Genomic DNA, 27,205 nt, shown 5'->3' with positions numbered 1-27,205 from the left:
TACAATTATTTCACTGACACAGTCACAGACAACATAACGATAAAAATGCACAAAACCATTTCACAAACTAAGACAATGATAATGATAAAACAAACAACTAACCTTTTCTGTACAACTTGCAAACAACACTGAAGGCATGCTTATGGCAGTGAAAGAGCCATATTTCAGAGAAAAACAACTAACTCAATGTACATTCATTTTACCGAAAGTGCACTGTGAATGCTGTCTCATTTGTACTGTATGGGTGGGTTAAAAAAAAGTCAATCTCCTATTCACACCCTTTTCCTCTTCGTCCCATCCAAATCCTTCTCCCCCCCCCCCCCCCCCTTTCTCCCCACCCCTTACCCCCACCAAGGACAAGAGCATTTAACCCTTACACTGGTGTAATTCTGTAACACATGTTACATAGCCACTGGTGAATTAACAGAGAGAAAAATAAAGAAAAACGGTCATACAGGTTTTCACATCCATTGGAGGTAATCGGAACCGACCAAACAGACTGAGCCAGTTGCGCGACATATGTCGTGACAACCAGGTGACAGTATACGTAAAGTAGCACGACATGTGTCGCGACAACCAGCCTAAGGGTTAAACTTCATTACAAACTCTAGTAAACTACCAATTCACTTGTGTGCCTTGGTTTCCCCGACTAGACTCACACCACTCACACAATGTTTGTTCAGGCAGCATGCAATTGAACAAACGTGATAATCTTCGTGCTGCTTGAATGAAACACCAACACCTAGTGCCTTTACCACTATTTTGCTGTGTGAAGGGTTGCATGCAAATAACCTTTAAATTATCAATTTTATCCAGAGTGACAAAGTTCCTCATCTAATTATTGAAAAGATAAGGCCCCCTGAGTTGTTTGAACAAAAAAGACATTGATGATCCAGCACAAGACCTAGATGACAGAAACTTTTTAATTAGTAACTTGGCTAAGAACAAGGCAGCTCTTGCAAACACTCGTAGCAACATTGATACTTGAAGTATGGACAATTTCAGAATGTCACCAGAGGCAAGACTTGACAATGCATGTACTCTAAAAACAAGCCTGGCTGACGAGCAAGTTTCTGACAAGCAGAATCTGGTGTGAATTCAGACAAGAAAGCTCTGCACACACTAAAACATCCCGTTCTGTCCCGCAGAAACATGCTAAAAAGAGAACACATTTCATATAAATTTGACAGTACTGATGCTGCGGAAACCCTGAATGTCCCTGGCAAAAGCTGATGAAGGATGGCACCTTGTTCCTGACATACTGTGGCAGCATGGAGAGACTTCAAACATCCAGGTAGCCATCGTTTTCTTTGTCATTGTCCTTGTCTCCGTCGTAGAATTCATTGGCCGGTTCCACCCTGTGAGTAAAACAAAAAGTGCAACAGGTGTAATGATAGTGTTGTTATTGTGCAATAGGTACAATGTTTTGCCAACAATAAACAGACCAAGAGCAAACCAGCAGTGCTTCAAGTTTTGTTTTTACTGTTCTGATCTTGCTGGCCACCATGATGGTACAGTCGTTAATCACAAGTAGGTTTTAGATTTGAATCCCACCAGAACCATAACAGGTTTTGTTTGCTTTCTGGACTCCAACAATCTCTTTTCTTACCACTGCTGAACACTTGCACACGAATGCCTGAGACGACAGATATTTTTGGAAGAATAATACCAAATGCAAAATAATAAACCATAGTCTACATATTACACATCATTTTGTTTTCAACTAGCTTTCACCTGCTTTTTTCTGAACTGTGAGAATATAACTGTCCACAAACTGTTTACATTCACAAGCAGGTAATCTAACAGAATCCACATTTCTGTATTTCAAAAGTACTCTGTACCATAACTGGCCCTACATAAAAAATGAAACAATTCTCTTTAAAAAAAAAAACTAATTTGAGGATGAAAGTCGCTTGTTCATTTCAATGCTTGTTATTCTCTCAGGTGCCAGGAAAAAAGTTCCGTACTTACTCCATTACACATGTCGTATGCATATAGAGCGCTTACGTCCCTTTGGTTATTTGACTTTTTTTTCCTCTTTTTTTCCCCCACTTCTTCATATGAAAACAGAGTTTACCTTTTGTCCATTTCTTCGTCCGTGGGTCTGATGTCAGGGTCACCTTCCTCTGTATTTTCGAGGCAGAGATCTGGGGGCACATCATGCATCTGAACACTGGGTGCGAAGGTCAGATTCTTCAGGTTTTCGTAGGTAGCGATACGAATGGTCTCCAAGTACTGCACATTAAAATATAAAATGAATCATCAACAATGATGACAGCAAGCAAAACTAAGAAGAAGAGTTTCCTGGAAAAAAGTGTCAACACTTTACATCTCACTCAGTATATTATGTTTTTCTCTTATCAAATGTTTTTTTTACTTGCTAATGGAGCATTCAATCCGCTGAAATTTGATAGAAAACAACAAAATAAACAGGATTGAGAATGGAAAATGGCCAAAAAGGGCGAACAAAATTGACAACATTTCTTATCTCTGAATAATTAGACAGGCAGTGGTTCACTAATGGGCTTGGTAGGGTATGCAGCTTCGCAATGAATAAAACTTGTCAGACTTTTCAGACCAAACTGGGGTACAAAGGAGTAATTCCCCCAAAAAGAGCAAGAATCTGATCTCAAACAAAATAAAACAAAAGTTATCACCTGTTTTGTGTTGAGGTTCTCTTGCTTTGTACTGATGTCAGGATGTAATGAGAAGTCCGGGGCAAAATACTCCAGGTACTCTGAAAGATGAAAAGACATGGGTAGGGGTAATGTAAGTAACACCTAATTCCAGGTTGATGTCAGCCTGCAGGTTACAATATTATTATTCTTTACCATGTTTGTACGCAGTACTTTTAACATTAATTTAATATAATATAACAGATAACAGAAAAAAATCAAAAACATGTGCATTCCTATGTGAAACAGTGTTTGTGTTCTCTGTTGCTGACGTTTATTACTTTTATTTTGGGAATAAGGTAGCTAAAAAATGTTCTACAGCATGAAAAAAACACCTGTTTCTCTGCATGATGTACACAAGCATGATAAGGCATTAACGTGAAAACAATTTTCCTCATGTTGATTAACACAAAAGCACATCCTCACTTGTAAATCATGCATGCTCACATGTCCTACACCCACACCCACCCCTTAGCTGATCTACATACCATTGTAGGGCAGTTCGTTGCTAATCTGTTCATTTAGCAGGACAGCGGTTTCATACGTCCAGCACCTGGCAACGTTTTTCTTTGTGTAGCCACCACCTCCCAGCACCAACATGGGCAAACCAAAGTCCTTGACGACTTGTACACACTCCCTGCAAGAAATGTTTCAATGATACGGCAAATGGCATTTCAAGGGGTAAGTCACCTTTTTGCTAATCTCAAGCTGCCATTACAACTCGGCCCTGTTCTTTTCATTTGTGTCTTAAAAACATAGAGATTCAAAGCTCCAGCGGTGCATTTGTAAATTGGAAGTAAGTGTATAAACAAAGAAAACAAGTCGCGTAAGGCGAAAATACAATATTTAGTCAAGTAGCTGTCGAACTCACAGAATGAAACTGAACGCAATGCCATTTTTCAGCAAGACCGTATACTCGTAGCATTGTCACTCCACCGCTCATGGCAAAGGCAGTGAAATTGACAAGAAGAGCGGGGTAGTAGTTGCGCTAAGAAGGATAGCACGCTTTTCTGTACCTCTCTTTGTTTTAACTTTCTGAGCGTGTTTTTAATCCAAACATATCATATCTATATGTTTTTGGAATCAGGAACCGACAAGGAATAAGATGAAAGTGTTTTTAAATTGATTTGGACAATTTAATTTTGATAATAATTTTTATATATTTAATTTTCAGAGCTTGTTTTTAATCCGAATATAACATATTTATGTTTTTGGAATCAGCAAATGATGGAGAATAAGATAAACGTAAATTTGGATCGTTTTATAAATTTTTATTTTTTTTTTTACAATTTTCAGATTTTTAATGACCAAAGTCATTAATTAATTTTTAAGCCACCAAGCTGAAATGCAATACCGAAGTCCGGGCTTCGTCGAAGATTACTTGACCAAAATTTCAACCAATTTGGTTGAAAAATGAGGGCGTGACAGTGCCGCCTCAACTTTCACGAAAAGCCGGATATGACGTCATCAAAGACATTTATCAAAAAAATGAAAAAAACGTTCGGGGACTCTCATGTCAAATTTCATAAAGATCGGTCCAGTAGTTTAGTCTGAATCGCTCTACACACACACACACACACACACACACACACACACGCACATACACCACGACCCTCGTCTCGATTCCCCCTCGATGTTAAAATATTTAGTCAAAACTTGACTAAATATAAAAAACAGAACATCCACTGACCTAGTCACCCTGGCCTGGGCAAGAGGTCTGCATCTGAGACGAAACTTCAATTCTTAATCATAGAGAAAGAAGAACAGAAGCTTCAATTCATACCCATGCCCTGTCACGCTGAGGTTGAAGCAACCCAATCTGTCGCCGCCAAGTGAGTCTGCCCCGCACTAGGAAAAAACGCACCAAAACAACAGGCAATAAACAAGAATACCAAAGCTGATATATGCACATAATCTTTCAAAATAACAAAGAATAATAGACAAATAACACCAACTACGTTTGGCATCAACCTTACACAGTCTTTCAGGAGCATTCTATTCTATCAAATCTTTCAAAATAAGTTGCAAACTGAGCAGTTGTGGAGAAAAGAATCTGAAACATAAATTAAAAAATAAACATGAACTTTCCATAAATACACTTGGAATGAATGGAAGCACTACTTTGTTTTGAGAGTGTAAAACTATAACCTTTCTCAAATTGCATTGCATGTGAGTTGTTCTTTGCTACTGGGGTCAAGTGGGGGTCAGCTCACACAGACCTATTGGTCTAGGGGAGAAACTGGTTACAGGCACCCAGTACATGCCAGAGAGATAGGAGGATCGCCACAATCAAAGAAAATACCACAATCATTCAATAGATATGGAAATGTTAAGATTTACAAGGAGTGCGCCAATGAACTGGCCCCTGGACTCACTGCCATCTTTCAGCTGTCTGTCGACTCAGGCTGCCTACCGTCTGACTGGACAAATGCAAATGTCTCCCCCGTCTACAAGAAAGGCGACAAACACCTTGCTGAAAACTATCGCCCTGTCTCCCTCACCTCCGTACCCTGTAAGCTCCTTGAGCACATCATCTGTAAACACCTCCTCAAGCACTTAGAAAAGAACAAAATCCTCACCAACCTCAACCATGGCTTTCGATCAGGCTACTCATGTGAGACACAGCTCGTCGTCACACTTCAAGACCTCTGCAGGAACTATGACAACGGTAAACAGACCGACATAGCCATCCTGGACTTTTCAAAAGCCTTCGACACTGTGCCACACCCAAGCCTGCTGTATAAATTACAGAGTTATGGTGTGAAAGGCAACCTGCACAGCTGGCTGCAAAACTTCCTGACGAAAAGACTGATGAGAGTGGTAGTCGACGGAGAGGAGTCAGTTGAAGTCCCTGTAGATTCAGGCGTACCACAGGGTACCGTACTCGGACCGGTCCTATTCCTCTGCCACATCAACGACTTGCCAGCGTCTGTGAAGTCACAAGTGCGCTTATTTGCAGATGACTGCCTCCTGTACCGCACCATCAACTCCTACAGTGACCACCACATACTCCAAGCCGACTTGAAAACCCTGGAAGAATGGGCCAACACCTGGGGCATGCGCTTTAACGCAAAAAAATGCTACATCCTTAGCATCAAAAACAAGTCCAGCTTTTTCTACAACCTGGACAACCACATTCTTCAGAAAGTCAATAGCAACCCCTACTTAGGCGTCACCTTTACTGATGACCTCAGCTGGACCACACACATCAACAAAATCGTCAAAAAGGCAAATTCCACCCTCGGCCTACTTAGAAGAAACCTCCGTTCCTGCCCCCAAAGCTGTAGACGTACTGCCTATGTGTCCCTCATCCGCTCAACCCTGGAGTACAGCTGTCTCGTCTGGGATCCGTACAAACAAGGCGATATAGACAGCCTGGAAAATGTACAGAAACGAGCAGCCAGATTCATTACCCAAAACTACAGGGACCGAAACCCAGGATGTGTCTCAGAGATGCTCAGCAGACTACAGCTTCCCCCACTCCAGGAACGCCGGAAACAACAGAGACTCACATTCCTGTTCAAAGTGGTCAGAGGGCTGGTCCCCGCAGTACCCCCTGAGAAATTCATCCAGCAACAAAAATCAAAAAGACAAGTGAAACAACGAGTGAACAAAGACTTTACATCATCAGCCACAGTCAGAAATATCACAAGAAACAACAGCCAGTGCTTTACTGTGGAGTGTACTAAAACACCAGTGTACAAGTATTCTTTTTTCACAAGAACAGTTATTGACTGGAACAACCTTGATGACAACACGATCCAGTCGTCAACGGTCAACGAATTCAGAGGAAAACTGCCAACCGCTGACTAAAACACCAAGCGCTCTCCCCAAACTCCGCCAACGTATATTCCCAAGCTTGGGACCTGTTGGCGTAACATATCAAGATCAAGATCAAGAAAATGCCAGCAAGAATGGCGACCAAAAACGGGAACGCACACTAGGAGTGTCTTTGCCGACTTACCTCCTGTTCTGTGTTGTTGATAATAGTCGTGTCTGTGCTGTTTTTGTTTAAATAGTATCTAATAAAACTGATGCAGTTCTTGAAATGTTGCAAATTATTGTTGTCTTTGTGAAATGCGAGAGTGTTCTGAGGCGTAATCTGCAGACGGCTGATGTCACACATAGGGTACCCCACTGCGATCAGCGTACATGTATCACTCCAAATGAGCTTCATAGTGGAAAAGCAGATACACTACCAAAACACTGCATAACAGATCTACAAGACTGAGCCAGAATCATTGAAATTTACTTCCTGTATAAAATATTGCAATCAAATTTGTTCACGCCGTCACACATGCAACGCAGGTTACCCTCGCCTTCGATTCAAAGTAACTCCACTCTGACTGAATTACCATCGAAACGCAGATAACAAACTGATTCGGAGATTACACGCCACACATTTATGATATTTTACACACAAATTTCAACTGTGTTGTTTCGCGATAAACAGCCATAAACAAACAAATGTGGCTCCGTCACGCCGCCTCGAAAGGAGAAACGCAGGTTACCAAGAGGTTGTTTCCGATACCTGTCTGATTAAAATCATCGTTTTTCAAGAATGAAGGCTCTTTGGCAGATCTGGTGGGTTGGATTAATGTCAAATGCGTACATTCTTGTCGATATTGTTACCTTTGGGCTCATAAATGAAGTCAATGGTCGTGTTTTCCTAAAGTGACTTTTGTCAGCATAGAACTTACTGTGCTTCGATCATTGACTGAGAAGAATCTTCCGATGACTAGTTCATTTCACTACGCGACTGCAGATCTGCAAGGAAACTTATGGCAGGGGAAATAAGCTTAACTGAAGACGAATAAGCGGAGTAACTGTTCTTCAACGGATTGCTCTCACTGATCTAAATATTTAAATCTTGTCGTCTGCTAGTCTGCTAGTAAGTAGTCTTCGGTCGTGTGAAAGTCACATCTATTTCGACTGTGTGCATCGATCCGTGTAGTGAAATGTTGATCTTTGATGATTTGGCAACATAACTTCGCTAAATGTGCTTCGAGTGTATCTCCCAGTTAACCATTTGAAAACGTCTTTTAACAGGACCATGTTTCGACAGCCCAGACGGGGAGGATCCTCGATAGCTCACAGGGTAAATAATGTTTTCCGCCGTTTTTTAAAGAATCCTTTCAAATTTGCTATTCCAAAAGTACCCTATGACACGACTCGAGTGGCAAAGAACATTCTCTGCAATTCCTGTCTCAGTACGTGCAGCCATTTCCGGTCCTATCGTCATCATACAAACACACACACAGACACACAAGAACCAGCTTTAAAAGTTAGATTACATGTATGTAAAAACCATGTGAACCAGTGATTTTTTCTTATGAACATCAGATACTACAGTATTCGAAAATTTCAATAATAAATTTTCATTTGATTAATAATAATATACTTACCCAATTCACATAAATGCATTGACTTCAATCTCACATGCTAGATGTCGAAAAACTACTCAAATCACCTGCCCTTGCAAGGGTGGTAACCAAGCTAAAAACAGATGCCATAGCCGTTGCTATGACCTGTCCCACCTGGTTACCCATAACCCACCGCGCACCGCGTGAGCGCCGGCATCCGGAATAATCATGCGAGACTTCTCAAAATCCCGTAGGAAATTAAGTAGCGGGGATGGATGGGAGGGTATTAACTATGAGAATTGGGTAAGTATATTAATCAAATGAAAATTTATTATTGAAATGTTCGATTAAATTACATATTCTTTACCCAATTCTCATAAATGCAGATTGCTCCTAAAGGAGGAGGGACTTAATTATGTCCCAGAAAGAACCTGTCCTGCAGAAACTAACGAGGGAAAAGAAAAGGCCTCGTCAAGTCAAGAGCAGGAGATGTCCAGGAGGTAAAAAATTGATGAACATGTCATCAGACCTACAAAGAGCTGTTGGCAAAACTTCGCATAGGCGACAGGAACACCACCAGAAAGAGAAGAACCCCAGGCTCTGGACTACTGAACACCTGTAAAGGAACAGAGGGAGGACTGAACGCCCCCCCCCCCCTTTTGTGTTCAATAGGCCACCACTCATAGACTGTCCTATGAAAGTAGCAACCCTCCTGTGAGCGTCAATTAAGAGAAGCCTCTTTCACCTATAGTGTAAAGAGATAAGAACATGAGCTTTTGGCTCTTAGTTCCAATTGACTGAGCTCAAGCTAAAAAGGATTTAAAAACTCTAACCAGACAGTTAGAAAATCCAAATCGCCCGGAGCAAGAATCCTCTCGAGAGGAGGGAAATAAACACCAAAGGAGATTGACCAGGTTTTTGAATCCAGGAAATCTGGCCGAAAAGCCTTGAAAAAACAGAACTATATGTTCAAAGGCTACATCCTCCGGTAAAACCCCAATAACGCATGGGTCTCACTGCCCTTCGGGGCTGAGGCCCAGATTAAGAAGAACAAAGTCCTACGCGTTATACAAGGGGACGCCTCTAAACCTCTTAAAACAAAGTCCTTTGATCATGCCCGCAAAAGCGCCATGAACATCAGAAGAGATGCCTATTTGTTTCAAAGTAGCTGAGATAGCCGAGACGCCGGAACCTCCAAGAAGAGGCCAAGCTGCCCAGAGCCAAAAAGAAACAGAGGTGATTAACCACCTGGATTGAGAAAGGGGCGCTAAGGAGTTGCACCCCCGCTCTATACACCAATTGGCCAGGGAGGCCAATGAGGGGCATACACAGAGAAAGTGGAGGACCTATGTGCTTCATGCACCGAGACCAGAGTCAAAACCCACGATCTGTAACACAAACAGCACACCTCCAGCCCTGTATGCAGATGGCCCAACCCAGGTGCAAGCCCTGAGAGGTCCTGCTGAGCGAGTCGGCCAGATATAGAGCCGGCCGGGGAGATATTCCCCTGAGATATTGATTTAGTGTGAAAGGAACCAAATCAGAACCCCGTAAACTCTGTTTGACAGGGAGCGAGAACTTGCTCCTCCCTGCTAGTCCACATGGAAGCAACAGAAGTATTGTCCGTATACAACCAGACATGCCTGTATATAGCCAAAGAGAAAGGCTAGTAGACTGAGAGCTACTGCTCCTATCTCCAGGCAATTGAGATGCCCAAGGAGTTGAGTCCACATCCACAGCCCCAAGACTGTGATTGCCAATGTAGGCTCCCATCCGGACAGAGACGCATCCATGAAGCGGTCTAAATCCGGGGGGGGGAACAAAGCTAGGGCCCTGAGCGACCCAATTGGATTCCAGCCACCTACTCGTGTGGAGGAATCCACCCTGGAGGAGGACCCTCTTGTCCCAGACCTGTGAGGCCGAGTCCCAAAGAGACTTCAGGAAAGACTAGAGGGCCAGCATAGCCATCGATTCCGACTGACCGAGGATCAAGGCTAAGGACCTCGCAGAGGTCTGCTTCTCGTGCCAGCCTGGCAGAGATAAGAGCCTAAAACCTCTCTATTCTCTCCTGTGAAGGACGAAACTTCCACGAGACAGTGTCGAACGGCATGCCCGGGTAAAAAACCTGGGATGGGGACAGCTCGGATTTTGCCTGGTTTACTGAGAACGCCAGGCAAAGAGCCTGGTTCAACGCCATCTGAAAGTGCAAAAAGATCAACCAGTCACCGAGTTCGTCCAGAGACGAATAGCTCTCCGTCTGATCAGAACACCGACTGAATGCCCACCATGGTAACAACTCATAGCCAGCGACAGCCTGAAGGGCAGAGCCCTGAACTGAAAAACAACCCGGTGACCCCAGTAGAAACGGAGCCACTTCCTGTCTGCAGAACGCATAAGGAAGGCTTGTGTGAGAGCACAGAGGAAAATCTCAGCCAAAGCTGATAACTCCAGACCATGCCGTCCCACCTCCTCCAGAGAGGAGAGGGAGGAGTCACTGAATGAAACACCCACTTTGTGACCGGGAGCGCATCAATGCGCTGCTATTTGTCTATGAAAGAAGGGCAAGACCGAGGCCTCTGAGTAGGTTTTAACAAAACCCCGAAAAAAGCCTGTCACTTGCTTCCTGTAACTGGTGTGAAATCAAACCCCTTATAAAAGAAGGAGATCACACCTGGTGAAGACAGTGTGGGCATAGAACATCACTGACGAACTCATCTGCTCGGTGATGACCCTAGCCAGAGCTGCCAGCAGCATGGCTACGGCCCTATCCGAGGCATCCTCCCTAAACCGAAACAAGTCCAGGGAGGTTAAGATGGCTCGAAAGCAGATAACTCTAGACCATGTCGTCCCACCTCCTCCAGAGAGGAGAGGGAGGAGTAACAACACGAAACCCCACGTTCCCTGTGGTCTCTATTCATGAAGCCAAGAGACTAGTTCCGGCGGCGCAGGAAAACCAGCCCTTGGCAACGAAAATGTCTGGATCAGATCCTGAGACTTGACATTCCAACCTATCTTCTTCCGCACTAAAAGTGAGAACGAAGCAGCCTGAAACCCAGAAGCCAGCCACCGGCTAGCAGGAGGAGCAGGACCATGCGCATGAAGCAGCGGGAAAGGTGTAGGCTGAAGACCACTACCATGAGGTGCGGGTCAAGCCAAGAGCTGCGACATGTGGTAGGCAATCACCGGAGACTCGGCAAATCGAAACGATTGCGAGTAAGCCCGCGTAGACCCAAAGTCATCCGCGGAAAAGGGAGGGAGAGAGACACCCTGCTCTGAATCCGCCAACCCATTCGGGAAAAAGTAAGCTGCCACAGCAGCCGCTTTTTGCATAGCAAGCCTACAACCAGTAGGCAGCGCTACACACTCTCCCTCCTCCACCGAGGAGTCCGAATCCCCACCAGCAGTTGTGTCAAAACACAAAAGAGGGGAGACGGGGGAGGCAGTGCACTAAAACTCCTGCTGATAACACCGCCAAGAGTGAGAGTGAAAAGCGTGATCTGTCTCTGCCTGCCAACCCAAACAGCCCACCTGACCCGAGGAGGGAGAGGGGTTGGTAGTTGGCACAGCGCCCTCCGAGAAGGAGGGTGAGTGGGGGTACGAGACCAAGCCAAGCCCGGCCAGCCGTACCCCACCCGCTGTGCGAGAGAAGCGTCCCCGTGCTGAGAACCAGTCTGCCTGGTTTGAGCCACGCCGCGCCCCGAGGGGGGTGGTTCGTCACGGCAGTAACCCCTGGAGGGGGGAAAGACTGAATGAGAGACACAACCGTAAACGGCCGAACCCCACTCGTCCACCTGCTGACGTCCTGTAGCCCCACCGCTCACCCGCCCCGTGGGGGGGGGTGACGGATGCTGGCTGAGGACAATGACCACTGGCAAGGCCATACTCAGACCTGTTTACCCTAAACCCGAGGCAAGAGTACTTTCCCAAAAAGTTGAGTGTATTTTTCAAAAAGTTGGTGTACTTTGCAAGCAAAGCCATGTGGGCTAGGGAAAATGTACGCATGGGTGCAAACGTGTTTGTGTAAGAATAGCATGTCTTGTGAACACCTTCAGAATTTAACTCCTTCCAATACAACAGGGATAAAACAATTTTATTTACCTGTCAGTTTACAGCATTATAACCAGTGTCTTCCAAACAGATTGATAATGAAAAGATGAAGTTCGTGAAATAACATCTGCGGTTGACAGTGGCAAGTTCATTTTTACAATCATCTCAGAAAACATTGCTTCAGCACGAACTACAGCCTTTTCTTCTGGCAGGATTTGCTTTGGGGGAATGAACTTCATAATTCCTTGGCAGCTTTCAGCGGATTTCTTTGCAGCAACCTTGTCCGGGTGAGTTTTGGAACTGCAGTGTCGTTCGATGTCATATTTCCCAGCATGGGCGACGGAGAAATCTGATTTACAATACTTGCATGACTTTTTCCCATAGTAGACTCCACAATTCCTGGCTCTTTCTTATATTTCTCCAAGAAAATCTGCTGCTTCTGCTGTTTAGATTTGGTACAGTCATCCGAAACTGGCACATTTTTCCGGTTCATTTTGCCACGATTGTCCAGACGATCGCACGTGCCAACAACTGAACAAGGTTTCCACAGCTGAAGATTCGCTGTCATGGTTATCTCCCTTCGACCGAAACCGGTATCAGTTGTACCATCCCGTAATCAGCACACCAACACCGGAAAACGTATTCTAGACTTTTTCTTAGGCGTATTTTGTGCGTGTGTCGCGTATTTGTGTACCGATAATAATTTGGCGTACAAAATACGCCCAAATCGTTCTGGTAAACAGGTCTGCATACTGTAGTCCGAGTTCCCACAATCCATTGTGTCAGAACACAAAGAATGGGAGATAAGAGCATGTTCTGTCTCCGCCTGCCACCGCCACCGCTCACCTACCCCAAGGGGGTAGAGGAGTAGGCAGCCGGCACAGCACCCTGCCGAGAACAAAGCAGAGCCAAGCTCATTGTTCCCCGACCGCTGTGCGAGAGACTGGCCCCAGCCGCCAAAACCGGTCTGACCAGTTTGAGCCACCCACGACGAGTGCGGGCAGCTAACACAGCCCCATTTGGGGCAGAGGAGGAGTATGTAACGTAGCCTGGAAAGGCCGTACATCCCACCCCAGCTGTGCTGACTGGCTTGAGCCACACCACGCCCCAGATGGGGAGGGGGGTGGCTCGTCACCGCAGTAACCCCTGAAGGGGGGAGAGACGCAACCTTAAAAGGCCAACCCCCACCCGTCCACCTGCTGACGTCCTGTAGCCCCCACCCCTCCCTCCCTGAGGGGGGGGGGGGGGGAAGGTTGCTGGCTGAGGACGATTACCACTGGTAAGGCGGTAACGCTCGAGACTGCGACGGCAGTCTAACAGCCCCCCCCAGCCTGTCCAGCCCGGAGGGTTGAAAAAGAGTGGGCAGCTGACACAGCCCCCTGCCCCAAATGTGGCAGAGGAGAGGTATGTAACGTAGCCTGGAAAGGTCGTACATCCCACCCCAGCTGTGAATGAGCGAAAGAAATGCCAGGCAGGCGGGAGCCCGCAGACTGGCTGTGCTCAGGTTGTAAACCCCTCCCCTAAAGAGAGGGACGTGGGTCTGTCAGCAAACTGATCCTCACCACGCGAAACCGTAAGAGCACACTTACCGTGCCCCCCCCCCCCCCCCCCCCACTCCCCCTTGAAAAGGGGGCTGCATGTCCAACAAAGCTGCGCTCGAAGCGAGGTAAGAGGACAGAGGCAGGAGGGAAGCCGACCCCCCTCCAAAAGGAGAGAGTGCTCGTGAACAACCCAGTACTACCAGAGACAGAAAGGGCTGAACCGAACTGGCCATTTGCACCAGACCACGGTGCGAAGCAGCAAGCCCCCCCGATCCCCCTCTCCAGGGAGGCTGCGTAACCACTGAAAAGTACCGAAGGTAGTAATGAGTGGTCAGAGGCAGGTAGGGAGCAGGCCCCCCCTCCTGAAAGGAGAGGGTGCTCGTGAACAACCCAGTGCCACCAGAGGCAGAAAGGGCTGAACCGAACTGGCCATTTGCACCAGACCACGGCGCGAAGCTGAAGTAGAAGGGCTGCTAAGGAGTACGCCGGCAGCCGTCGCCTAGGCCAAAGGGCCCCCTCCAGCCAGCAAGGAAGTGTCCGCCACAGTGGGCGGGAGAGCGGGAACCGCCGCTAGTGCCTGAAACTGCTGAGAAATAAAAACACATATTTCATCGCTAAGCCCACCGAACGTGGAAGACACCGACTGGTTCTCCTTAAGAGAAGATGCGGGCTGGGGAGAGAAAACGAAACCTTATCCACCTGAATAGCTACTACAAAAGGAGTACTACTCGAAGGGTCGTCGACCCACACGGAGGTTTCTAAATAGGACGAGAAGCCTTATTCCCATCCTGCCTCGCACTAAGTTACTGCTTGCTATCGGCCATCTTGGAAAAGCTAAATGGCCGAAAAACCGTAGCCCACCAGAAAAGTAAATTTCTGAATCGGCTGTAAACAAGCAGCTAATAACAACAATTCAATTCAATAACAAGAAGGGCAAAGCCCATACGACTCACATGCTTGACCTTTACATGACCTTGACCTTCAGCTAAACCTAGCAATGACATCATACACTAAGAACTGCTTTACACATTTTTCCTACCAAAATACATGTGGTCATGCAACACAAAGCTGTTAATTCAAGACATAGGAAGTACAATGGTGCTTATTGGCTCTTTCTACCATGAGATATGGTCACTTTTAGTGGTTCACTACCTTATTTTGGTCACATTTCATAAGGGTCAAAGTGACCTTGACCTTGATCATATGTGACCAAATGTGTCTCATGATGAAAGCATAACATGTGCCCCACATAATTTTTAAGTTTGAAACAGTTATCTTCCATAGTTCAGGGTCAAGGTCACTTCAAAATATGTATACAATCCAACTTTGAAGAGCTCCTGTGACCTTGAAGCAAGGTAAACCAAACTGGTATCAAAAGATGGGGCTTACTTTGCCCTATATATCATATATAGGTGAGGTATTCAATCTCAAAAACTTCAGAGAAAATGTGAAAAATGTGAAAAATAGCTGTTTTTTTAGACAACATTTTTGGCCCCTGCGACCTTGACCTTGAAGCAAAGTCAAGATGCTATGTATGTTTTTTGGGGCCTTGTCATCATACACCATCTTGCCAAATTTGGTACTGATAGACTGAATAGTGTCCAAGAAATATCCAACGTTAAAGTTTTCCGGACGGACGGACGACTCGGGTGAGTACATAGACTCACTTTTGCTTCGCATGTGAGTCAAAAAGGGCAGATCTCACCAAAAGAATGGCGAACAGGTAAGGCCCCCAAGAACCAGCTAGTCCAAAAGACAGGCCGGTAAGAGAAGGCCGCGAGAGTAGAAATCCAAACACCTCCGACCGTGAGTAGTCGAAAGTCTCGAATGATTATTCCGGATGCCGGCGCTCACGCGGTGCGTGGTGGGTTATGGGTAACCAGGTGGGACAGGTCATAGCAACGGCTATGGCGTCTGTTTTTAGCTTGGTTACCACCCTTGCAAGGGCAGGTAATTTGAGTAGTTTTTCGACATCTAGCATGTGAGATTGAAGTCAATGCATTTATGAGAATTGGGTAAAGAATATGTAATTTAATTCTGCTTTATGAAAAGCTGTATTTCAAAAACAAAACTACAGATTTGAATTTTGACCACTTTTCCCCCTTTCTGTCACCAGTACTGAAGAACAACTCATATGTAACACCTACCGTACTTTTCGGACTATAAGGCGATACTTTTTTCATTTTTTTTTTCACTTAAAATCGTGGGGTCGCCTTATAGTTATACACGACGTCGCCTTATTCTCGGATAAAATAGGTTTCACGAGCACTGTGAACTTGAAATCAATGAGCAACTAACAACCATTTAAGTGAACACAATTCAAGCAATGTTGATCGCCGAAAAAATTACCTGAACAATAGTTGCGTTGAAACACGACAGTCGACAGTCGGTCTCTTGACACTTCAACTTGCACTTCGACTTTGCCACTGTCAAAATGCCGAAAACGAAGAGAGCTTCATACGACGCTGCCTTCAAGATTAATGCCATCGATCTTGCGATACGACTGGAGAGCAACCGAAAGGCAGCTTTCGAACTAGGCCTGAATGAATCCATGGTTCGCAAATGGTGTAAACAGATTTTGAGCGGTCGCCATGTTTGATCATTTTTTTTCTTTCTTTTATTTTCTTTCATGCCGTTGCCTTATGCACGACACCATCGCCTTATCCATGGCGTCACCTTATTCTAGGATTTTTTCAGTTTCATTTTTAAAAGTAGGGGGTGCGCCCTATACACGGCAGCGCCTCATAGTCCGAAAAGTACGGTAAATGTATACACTTGCAAAATGAAAGTTGAATGATACTTTTCAGGTAAGCCCTTAAAAACAACCAACACACATGCATACGTGACATTATTCCCCAATAAGCTTAGAATAAAAGAAAGTAAAACTGATGATCATTCTAAAATCAGTTTCAAGGCAAAAAAGGCCAAGACCCTTGTTACAAGAGTGGGAGACTAGCAGACTTAAGCAGCTGTACATACCTGCAAAACAACACAGGTGGGCCTGTAGAACTCAATGACACTTGAAATGACAGGCTTGAAGACACTCATGTATGCTGAAACAATCAACACGAACACAGGGCGAACTAGTGATGGGGACCTGAGTGCTCAACTACATAAACTACATAAACTAGAAACAGCACGTAGCACTCCCCTCAGCTAGAAAAAGAAATGAAGTCATTCAAAGAACACAAATGTACACTGTTCACAAGGCATTCACTGTCATTGTCACTTGTTTGGTCAAAGCAAAACGATCTTGTAAGCTAGAAGGAAAAAGCTGCACACACACACACACACACAGAATTTCTTCTTCACACTACAAATAATAGTCCCAAATGACAAAACTCACATTCATCATCAATGCCTTCCTTGAGCGGAACATTGACAGAGTAGTGCCTGCCGCTGTCTGCTCCTATTTCATACATGTCCCCTGCAAAGAGAACACAGCAAATATCCCTAAAGACATGAACAGCAAAATATGCTGGACATTTATTCCACATGAACAAAGCTACCAAAATAGGCTCCGGTTATTTCATCATTGCAGCAATATCCGAGAAAAACTTGGATCCCAATTTACTTGGCAACACCCCTAAGCTTTCTTACTATACCACCTTTTATGTTTTTCATTTTTATTTATCCCACCACCAACTCTCCCTTGCACTTTCTTGATATGTTATCATTTTCAATGCAATCTCTCTTTTAAGACCCCCTGATTTCAGACTTTCCCACTCTTAAGATCTTTCTTTTTACATTTTGTCAAGTTTTGTTTGTATTTTTCGTTCAGAACCTTTTTCTATTTACCTCCTTTTGAAGATCTGACATTCTCAGATTTTTTGAGATCCTAAAGGGAGGTTTCACTATACTGAAGAAGGAATGAAATCTTAAATGTTTCCCTCGTTTTCTCTCCTAACGCTGTTAAAGTTTACAGGTAGTACAACTTTTTGGTTGTTTGTTAGACAGCAAGAAAGAAACATACCCGTTCCAGGGAAGAAGAGGTTGCCGTATTTGTGAAAAGAGACGGTCATGACTCGGTCAGTGAGGTAGAATGCTTCCTGAACGCCGTCACCATGGTGAATATCGATGTCAATGTACAGAACACGTGGGTGGTACCTGCACACACAGAACACATCCGGTGAATTACAGCTGATTTACATCATAATAACTATAATTTTATTGTCCACTCAAATTGACAATTGACTCTGACACATGAAACTTTGAAAGGTAAATGAGAAGGATGGTGAGAGAGAGAGAGAGAGAGAGAGAGAGAGAGAGAGAGAGAGAGAGAGAGAGAGAGAGAGAGAGAGAGAGAGAGAGAGAGAGAGAGAGAGAGAGAGAGAGAGAGAGAGAGAGAGAGAGAGAGAGAGAGAGAGAGAGAGAAGAGAGAGAGAAAGAGAGAGTGAGCGAGCGAGACAGAGACTAAGAGAGACGGAGACTAAGAAAGACAGAGACAGTAAGAAAAAAAGACAGGCAGAGAAAGACAAGCACCTACAGCACGCTCAAAAACAAATTGAGACGGAAACAAAAAGAACTGTAGCATACATACTTTAGAAGTTCCAAGATGGCAATCACGATGTCATTCACGTAGCAAAATCCAGAGGCCTAAAAGAGTGAAAGAAATTGAACATTATTCTTGTCACTTTAACAGAAAAATACATCAAAACAAGCATAGGAGCTGCTTTGCTCTGTCTGTTCTGCATTGAAAATATAGAAAGCTATAGGATTGCACATACATTACATGTGTACTTTAACAATAAATTAAATTAAATTATCTCTTCAGCAGAGCAGAGACAAACTGTTTGGAATGGATAACAGGTATTGCAAATTGCAATGCACACAGGAGGATAAATTAACGCCTCCAGTCTTTCATACATCAACATATAAGGAGAAGAAAAACAATATCATAACTTTAGATTACACAAGAAAAATGGAAGGGAGAGATCACCTCAAACTTTTTGGCATGGTGTAGCCCTCCGGACCAGTTGACAGCAATGTCACAGTGCTGAAAATAAAACAAGTCGCGTAAGGCGAAAATACAATATTTAGTCAAGTAGCTGTCGAACTCACAGAATGAAACTGAACGCAATGCAACGCAGCAAGACCGTATACTCGTGGTCCACCGCTCACGGCATAGGCAGTGAAATTGACAAGAAGAGCGGGGTAGTGGTTACGCTATGCTGCATAGCACGCTTTTCTGTACCTCTCTTCGTTTTAACTTTCTGAGCGTGTTTTTAATCCAAACATATCATATCTATATATTTTTGGAATCAGGAACCGACAAGGAATAAGATGAAAGTGTTTTTAAATTGATTTCGAAAAAAAAAATTTGATAATAATTTTTATATATTTAATTTTCAGAGCTTGTTTTTAATCCGAATATAACATATTTATATGTTTTTGGAATCAGCAAATGATGGAGAATAAGATAAACGTAAATTTGGATCGTTTTATAAATTTTTATTTTTTTTTACAATTTTCAGATTTTTAATGACCAAAGTCATTAATTAATTTTTAAGCCACCAAGCTGAAATGCAATACCGAACCCCGGGCTTCGTCGAAGAGTACTTGACCAAAATTTCAACCAATTTGGTTGAAAAATGAGGGCGTGACAGTGCCGCCTCAACTTTCACGAAAAGCCGGATATGACGTCATCAAAGACATTTATCAAAAAAATGAAAAAAACGTTCCGGGATTTCATACCCAGGAACTCTCATGTCAAATTTCATAAAGATCGGTCCAGTAGTTTAGTCTGAATCGCTCTACACACACACACACACACACACACACGCACGCACACACACACATACGCACATACACCACGACCCTCGTTTCGATTCCCCCTCGATGTTAAAATATTTAGTCAAAACTTGACTAAATAAAAAAAGGTATGGAGATTTCAATGCCATTGAAACAGAGATATGAATTTATTGTATAAAGGTACATGCATATGGTTAAAAATTCAGATAATGTGATTGTGAACATATAGATAGCCTGTAGGTACAACTAGCTTATGTATAACAATAACAAATATCGATATCAATACTGGACAGCTTTATAAAATAAATCAATATACAATCTGAATTTTTTTTTTACAATGGCCTTTGTTAACCAATATGCAAAAGGACTCATAGTCAATAAGTCTTACGTAAGTGCATGTGGGTTTGAAGCAGCAAGCACACATGAGCGAAAGACAGAATCATAAGTCACATTCACAAACACATAAGTCATGATACAGTACTCACTTCATTGTTCAGTTTGACAGCTCCTTCTAACGAAGCTCCAGTGTACAAAGAGCAGAAGTCGAACATCCCATCAAATACAGGACTGGAAAAATAAAAGCAAACACTTGAAGAAGAAAAAATAGCATCTAAAGGTTAGAACAGTAAAAAAATCAAAAAACAATTCTGCTGACTTACCCCACATATCTGAAAAATACTGTGAACAGTAGTGCTACAACATAACACAGTCTAAAACCTGTAATAAAATCTGATTCTCTGTTTCCTCGTCCTTCCCTACTATCTGATGATCAACTTTTCAAGGCCGCAAAATCTTTCAGTTTCAGAAAACGCTAATATTATAATACTTAATAAATAATAATAACAAGAGGCGAAGCCTTCAAGGCTCACGTAAGAAATCGACAAACAGTAACACAAACTCAATCACTCCGTCACACATACAAACACACAGTAAGCATAGGTGACACAGTGCAAGAGTGCGAGACACTAGATCTAGATCTGTCTGTCTGTAGCCTACTTACGGGGACACGACTGCCAGATGGCCAGATCGACACTGCGCTTTCGACAGCGCTTCCTCGCGCAGACACTGGAAACACGCTGTGCAGATTAACCTGTAGGAAATCTCCTTTGGTATCTTCTTTATCTATTTTTCTGGAGCTACGAAACCGAACAATGTGAAATCGTCTTCTCCGAATCGGCGAACTGCAGCTCGGTGATAACTGTATCTATACCACAATCCTTCACGCGATCTGACCTAACCTTGACCCCTGTCTTTCTTTATTTGGTGTTTAACGTCGTTTTCAACCACGAAGGTTATATCGCGACGGGGAAAGGGGGGGAGATGGGATAGAGCCACTTGTCAATTGTTTCTTGTTCACAAAAGCACTAATCAAAAATTTGCTCCAGGGGCTTGCAACGTAGTACAACCTTGACCCCTGACCTGGTCTACATACCACACACGACACAAACCAGTCAGCTGTTTTTACCCCCCCAAAACCCCCCACCACCCGTTTTCTTTGGATACACACTTTAACTACATACGTGCCGACAAAATGTTGATCATTGCTTCAATACTTTGAAGCTGTTGCTTGAATAATAACCAGGTAAAATTAGTATTTCGGTGTTCAGTCAAATGTTAAAGTTTCTACCACAGACATACATACATACGCACGCACGCACAGACAGACAAAAGTTAGCATCGCATAGGCTACACTTATGTGAGCCAAAAACTACTAATATGGACATTAATATTGTAGACTCCTAGGCTATCATTCTCTTGTAAACTACCAGAAGAGTAGCCCACCATACAGTTAGTGAGTTACAGTTCAATTTCATTCCTTACAGAAACATTTAAGCTGTCTCTCACCAGTCTTCTCCCACATTGTAGTGAGTGAGTGACTTTGTGTAGTTCTGGACATTCAATGGTGTGACCCGCCGCAAGAAGTCGATGTACTCGTCTGAATGAAACCGACACATGTCATGGAATGTTGCTCTGTACGGTTTGTACACCTGTGGGGAAAAACATTCCGAACATAATCAACAAATAAGGAATATATGTGCCCATTAAAAAGCATCTGCAGTGCAAATTTTCAGTGTGGACAACATTGTTTCTGACCCATGCATGGCCATACTGACGGCTGATAAGAGGGTCAGTGTAAGAAGCAGAAACCAGTACCAGTACCACTACCAGGACACACAACAAACATCCCGGGAACTGCTGCCTCAGACCTACCTACCCCAAAAATTACAAGGAGTAGTAATGAGCCCAGCCAAAAAGAGTAATCTGGTGGTAGTTTTTCGTTGCCAAAAGTAACGGCCATCGTTGGGTGTGACTAAAAGGGCGCGTAATATAAGCGTTCGCTTGAGTTCGTGTCCCTATTGTTTATCGTTGTATTGTTGTACCATGTTTGATTTAATAAAACATTGTTTAAACCAAAAGGAGAACCCAAAATAAAGAATATGACACTACCTTGCCTGTAGACATCCTCATTTTTCTCCCAACAGAGAAATAGTTGTTCATAAAGTCTTGCAGGACACAAACATTCTTCTGCACACTTTCTGTTCATATTCAGTTGCTTCGCAAAAATAAAATGTAATTGATTTTCTCAAATTGTGAAGTCAATCAAAACGACCCTAGAACACAGCACTGGGAAACTACACTGATTGAAACAATCTAGGATGACGAAAGCAAAATATGTCATGTGGTCACACATCTAAAAAAATCAGCCTCGCACATAACCAGCGCTCCACCATTAGTGTAATCAAGAGTTTGCTGAATGAGCATAGAGTTTATTTGGAGGTAGAGGGCTTTTTCAAAGACTTGTAATAGCATGACTTAAATCTGCCAAGTTCTGCTTGGCTGTACTGCCTGGTGCCGAAGGTTTCTGATCTTGATTTCAGAAGGAGCAGACTCTCCAATACTTTGTCTCATGCGAAAAATCAAACTTTCGGTTTCTTAAAAATCGTATTTCCATCACGGAAAGCGTAGTGGCGTAGTTTGGAATAAAAATCGTAGTAAATTACGCCCAAATCGTAATTCTAATGTGACGGTATCTTTGAGTTTTTTGTCCTTCAATCAGGGGTGGGCCTGCATGTCATTGCTTGCTTAAGCATTTCGATTTTTTACTTGACAAATTCTGTTTCAAAGTACATGTAGTATGCTAAGCTGAAAGCTAAACACAAAGCAGTCAGCAGCTCATTGAACAGGGGTGGGACTCTCTTGTGATGAAAAAAGAGGAAATCCCGTATTTCTAGGGGGTTTGGGGGCATGCTCCCCCGATTTTTGTTTAAATGGTACATTAAAATCTGTGCAATCTGGTGCATTCTGAGACTTAAATATAAAATTTCTAAAGTAAATTTTCATTTGATTAATATACTTACCCCAATCACATATTGCATTTGACTACGTCTGAGATGCTAGGTACTGAAAACGCTTACCCATCTAACACAACAAGGGGAAGCAAACCCATCACCAAAAAGGCAAACGTAGCCATGGTAACGAGAGGGTATCCCGGGAGTTACCTCCCCTCTAGCGGATACCACGTCACTTCCTACCACACACGTGGCAACTCATACGACTTGAAGAAAACTCAAACCATAAGCGGGGCAGGCGGGCGGGCCTACACTATGTGATTGGGGTAAGTATATTAATCAAATGAAAATTTACTTTAGAAATTTTATATTAAATTACATATTCTTACTCCCAATCACATATTGCAGATAACATCAACAAGGCGGTGGGAAAGAAAAAATTCAACTCCCATTAGAAACCCTGCCAGAAACTGGCCCGCTGCCCAAAAAGGCATGAAGGGCCCAGTGGGAAAGAAAAATTCTAACTCCCTCTAACCCCCTTACCAGGAACTGGCCCCCTGCCAACAAGCCAGAAAGGGGCCAGAGAAAATCCTGAAAGACAGCCAGGATGTCGCTTAGACCAAACTTGCTAGAGACACCTTCAGAAAGCTGTGCCCAACCCTTCCTCCCGGGACAGTAAAGAAGGCGGCCCAGGGAGGAAGAAGAGCCCTGGATTACATGAACCCGAGCCAAGAGGAGGGGAAGACAATCTGACCCCCCCCCCTTTCTTGTTGGAAGGCTATGCCAAAGCCCGACAACAACTGAGCGATATAGGTCAGCTCCAGAGAAGAGCGACCAAACTCCGCGCAAAAAGAAAGAGAAAGACCTGAGTACAAAGTACCAGAGTCCGACCCGATGGTAAACAAACTCAAAAAGAGCATAAGCGTTCCGAAAGTTCCAAGAACGTGAAGAAACGCTCACCCCCCCCCCCCCCCCCCCTTAGCACACTGTCTGCTACTCTGTGTTAGAGTACAACTAACCAAGAAACGATCAAGGTACGCTTAGGAAGTGACGCAAGAAAACAACAGGAAAAACCCTGACTGCGATCTTTTGACATCGTCACCCCTAACGCATGCTAAAGAAGGGTGCCGTAAACGGCAGACCTGCTGCTCTCAAAAGAGATGGTAACCCGAAATCCTCTACCCGTTCGTGCCAAAGCAGAAAGGGATAGTACGAGGAAGCCGATACTTGCAACAAGCATAAGCACCCGAAAGTGCGGGAGTCACAGAGGGCAAAAGCCTAGAGTGACCAGTAACCATGACAAAAAATGGCCCCCAAGCCATAGAGCTCGCAGTTCAGTCCGCTTGTAGGTAATTGAAACCGAATCAAGAACCCAAAGCCGAAAACACGACTGGTAAGCATACCAGACAAAGCGTGAAGCCGACCAGCCAAAAGACTCCCGAGACAAGGGGTCTCAGGAAAAGACTGGAAATTATATCCCAGATCAAATCAAGAGCCCTCCTGGGTTTGAGCGAAAGGCCCGAAAAAGCCTGTCCACGTCTGAAAGACTGAGGGACAAACACTGAGCCAACGGGCCAACACCATAAACATAGTAGCCTGTGATAGAAGGGTGACTGTAGCAAGAAACCCGACCGAACGGAAGTCGTACTGACTCACCTCAGAAAGAGGATGCAGAAAGCCTAGAAATCTGCCGACACAGGCGCCGGAAATGCCATAGCTACCTGCGAAATGCAGGAGACAATCGCACCGGTCAAGACTAAAAGCCATAATGTCCGTAGGACAGCCATAATTCCGAAGTACCCGCCGTACGCAGGTAAACGAAAGAAAATAGGAACATTAGCCAGCTCCCCCCTTCCAGAAGGAGAGGACTGGCCAAAACTGAGAGAGAAGGTAAGCCACAAAGGATGACTCCTCCGACCTACGTTGCCAAAGACAACGCCCCCTCAGAAAACTGAATGTAACCTCCGAGGACAACTCAAGAACAGCTTAAGTTAGGACGAAACACCAGAACAAGTCTGATCGCCGAGACAGGCAGAGTCGGACCCAGCGACAGACAATAATGACCACAAAGGTCAATCGTTGTTCTAAAACCCTGACGTAACTAAGACGCCGGTAAGAGAACCACCTCTCCGGCCAGCCGGAAGTGCGACAGAAGCAGCAGCCCGTGGCTGAAACAACTGTTCGCCGCCTGAGGGCGGGCACCCGTAACCCCGAAGGGCAGAGAAGCGAGGATCAAGCACCTGATCTCCGCTCACACTGCTACGGAAAACCCCAAAAGATGTCTCTTCTCTAGCCACCAACTGAAGTCAGAGTGGCCGAGCGAAAGAAAATGCCGAAGTCACATCCACCAGAGGCAGAAAAAAGTACACGGAATAACCGGAAAACCGGAAGCGCGCGTACCGGAACATCGTATTAGCTGATACCCTGACTGACAGCGAGTCAGAAACAGCCAAATGACGTCCAAGACAACGGGACGGAATAGACAGAAGCCCCTCCACCGGAAAGGTGACGAGACAACTACCCCGGCCGAGGAGCTGGACCGCCCGAAAGCGGCAGCCGTTCCTTTCTCCCAGAAAGCAACCGGAAAGAAGAGGAACAGTATATCTCAAGCCTCAAGTGTTCTGTTCCATTTTCACTTCTCTCCATATCATACAGTGAACAAGTTATAGATACTGTGATGAAATGGGACGCGGAAAAATAGATTATTCCAGCGGAATTCGTAAGTTGTGTCTGCGGAAATCCGCGGATTCGCGGAAAAGTCCCACCCCTGATTGAAGGACAAAAAACTCAAAGATACCGTCACATTAGAAGAAATATTTGTTTGTGCTCAGTTTTAGTTGTAATAGTAATTAACACACACACACACACACACACACACACACACACACACACACACACACACACACACACACACACACAGAAGAAAAAAAGAACACAAACTCAAGTTGAATAACTATCTCTAGATATCATTCCAATTACAAACAGCAAGCAAACAAACAACTTTTTAAGCATTGATTGAGTCTCGAACTCAAAGTTTGACCTTCATTTTCTTGTGAAGTCCATAATGTAGAACCAGGCTATGGGTCAGTGCAATCCTGTGAGGCTTCATCGGATGTCCAGGGCCTGAAACAAATAATATCATTATTCCTACATGTACATATGGTGCTAGCTAGCCAAACCAGTACTTCCCAACATCTATTACATGATCTATAGCCTAACTGGTTGCCAGTTTTGATTCCAGTATTTTCACACAGTGCTACTCCAGTTACTAACTTACTTCCACAAAACTGATTTTGGACGGTGCAAGTTTCTTAAAACATCCATAATTAAGGCTTGTAAAGTTGCTGCTTTCTCTCTGGATATTTGATCTGAATTACCAAATATTGTGCCAGTATGCAATAGTGGGTGATTCCAAACCCCTTGTAATTTTGTATGTCAAGTTCGTTCAATGGATAGGTAGGTAAAATAAAATTTTATTTTTCATATTATTTAATTTGAAATTCATTATCAAGTTCCCCAAAAATAATAACTTTAAATTATACTATAAGTTCTAAATCAAAAAACAAGAAAGACGGTATGTTTGAACATTTAATTATTGACATTTAAAAAAATGATTTATACTATAGAAACAAAATGTTACGTTCACAGATAATCAACCCAGCTGTCTTTTAAGTGCACAGTACACTAATTATACAACACTTATCTTGACAAAATGTTCAGTCGAATCAGTGGCTTGCAGTGAAGGCACAAGCGAATGAGGCTTTTTTTTAAACGATTTTTTTTTTTAACTTAATAATAATAATAACGATTACTTATATAGCGCGTAAACCTCGTGGTGACGAGCCCAGAGCGCTTTACACTTACACAATCATAATACAAACAAGGAAAGAGAACTAAATCCGAATAAATTCAAACATGGTCACACACACCCACACACGCACGCACACACACACGCACACACACACACACACACACACACACGCGCGCGCACACACTCACACACAATCTTTCTTTCGTCATTGTCAATGTTCAGGTAACCCGCAATGTCATTCCATGTACGCATACGTTATTCTAGTACAACACACACAGGCACATACACATCCTCTGAACTTCTTACAAAATAATTTATAAGTACTTTTAGTCAGTGTCTGAAACAAGTATAAGATTTGCAGAAAAACAGACGAACACAAACAATGAAACAAACAAATTCAAAAGCAGCAAATGTGCTCCAGACAGTTTTCTTGAAATAAAAATGTCTCCGCTGTTTGTTTTGATGTGTTTGGATAGGCCAAACTGACAAAGGATTTTTTTCAGCTTTGAGTAATCTAATCTTTGTACGTGCAGAAATACTTGCCATAATGAAAGTTTCCAACATCTTGATCGTAAAAGTAAACCACTGATTTCGCAGACATGTTGCTGCTATTCTTTCTCGCGTAGAAATCTTACAACTGCATTGTTTGCATTCAGAACGAAATTTTCTTCAGTTTCTGCTACCGGAAATGAAGTCCTCAAAATTTGGTTTCACTTCTCTAAAGAGT

The 27,205-nt window shown here is 43.7% G+C and overlaps 1 protein-coding gene across 1 annotated transcript; it reads right to left on the bottom strand.

Moving 5' to 3' along the window:
* Positions 1-343: 343 nt before the first annotated feature.
* On the bottom strand, positions 344-27,179 carry LOC138966969 (histone deacetylase 3-like). Its single transcript, XM_070339381.1, has 14 exons — positions 27,022-27,179; positions 25,708-25,790; positions 21,223-21,365; positions 19,863-19,944; positions 18,566-18,622; positions 18,167-18,222; positions 17,600-17,733; positions 16,973-17,053; positions 16,606-16,679; positions 4,459-4,523; positions 3,164-3,312; positions 2,658-2,737; positions 2,078-2,235; positions 344-1,358 (listed from the first exon to the last, which is right to left on the bottom strand). The coding sequence occupies exons 1-14, from the start codon at positions 27,077-27,079 to the stop codon at positions 1,283-1,285; spliced, it is 1,296 nt and encodes a 431-aa protein (XP_070195482.1). The 5' UTR covers positions 27,080-27,179; the 3' UTR covers positions 344-1,282.
* Positions 27,180-27,205: the final 26 nt, after the last annotated feature.

Source organism: Littorina saxatilis, linkage group LG5, assembly GCF_037325665.1.
Source record: "Littorina saxatilis isolate snail1 linkage group LG5, US_GU_Lsax_2.0, whole genome shotgun sequence".
Classification (NCBI taxonomy): domain Eukaryota; kingdom Metazoa; phylum Mollusca; class Gastropoda; order Littorinimorpha; family Littorinidae; genus Littorina; species Littorina saxatilis.
Note: the sequence above shows the minus strand (reverse complement) of the source record. Positions and strands in the feature narration are given on the sequence as shown.

What these genes read in the sequence shown, in the direction of transcription:
- LOC138966969 (XM_070339381.1), bottom strand. Translation starts at nt 27,079, where the DNA reads ATGTCTGCGAAATCAGTGGTTTACTTTTACGATCAAGATGTTGGAAAC. An exon ending in CCTCTTCTTCCCTGGAACGG is followed by an intron (nt 17,054 to 17,599) that starts GTATGTTTCTTT and finishes TTCTCTTTGCAG; the next exon opens with GGGACATGTATGAAATAGGA. An exon ending in AGAACCTCAACACAAAACAG is followed by an intron (nt 2,236 to 2,657) that starts GTGATAACTTTT and finishes TTTAATGTGCAG; the next exon opens with TACTTGGAGACCATTCGTAT.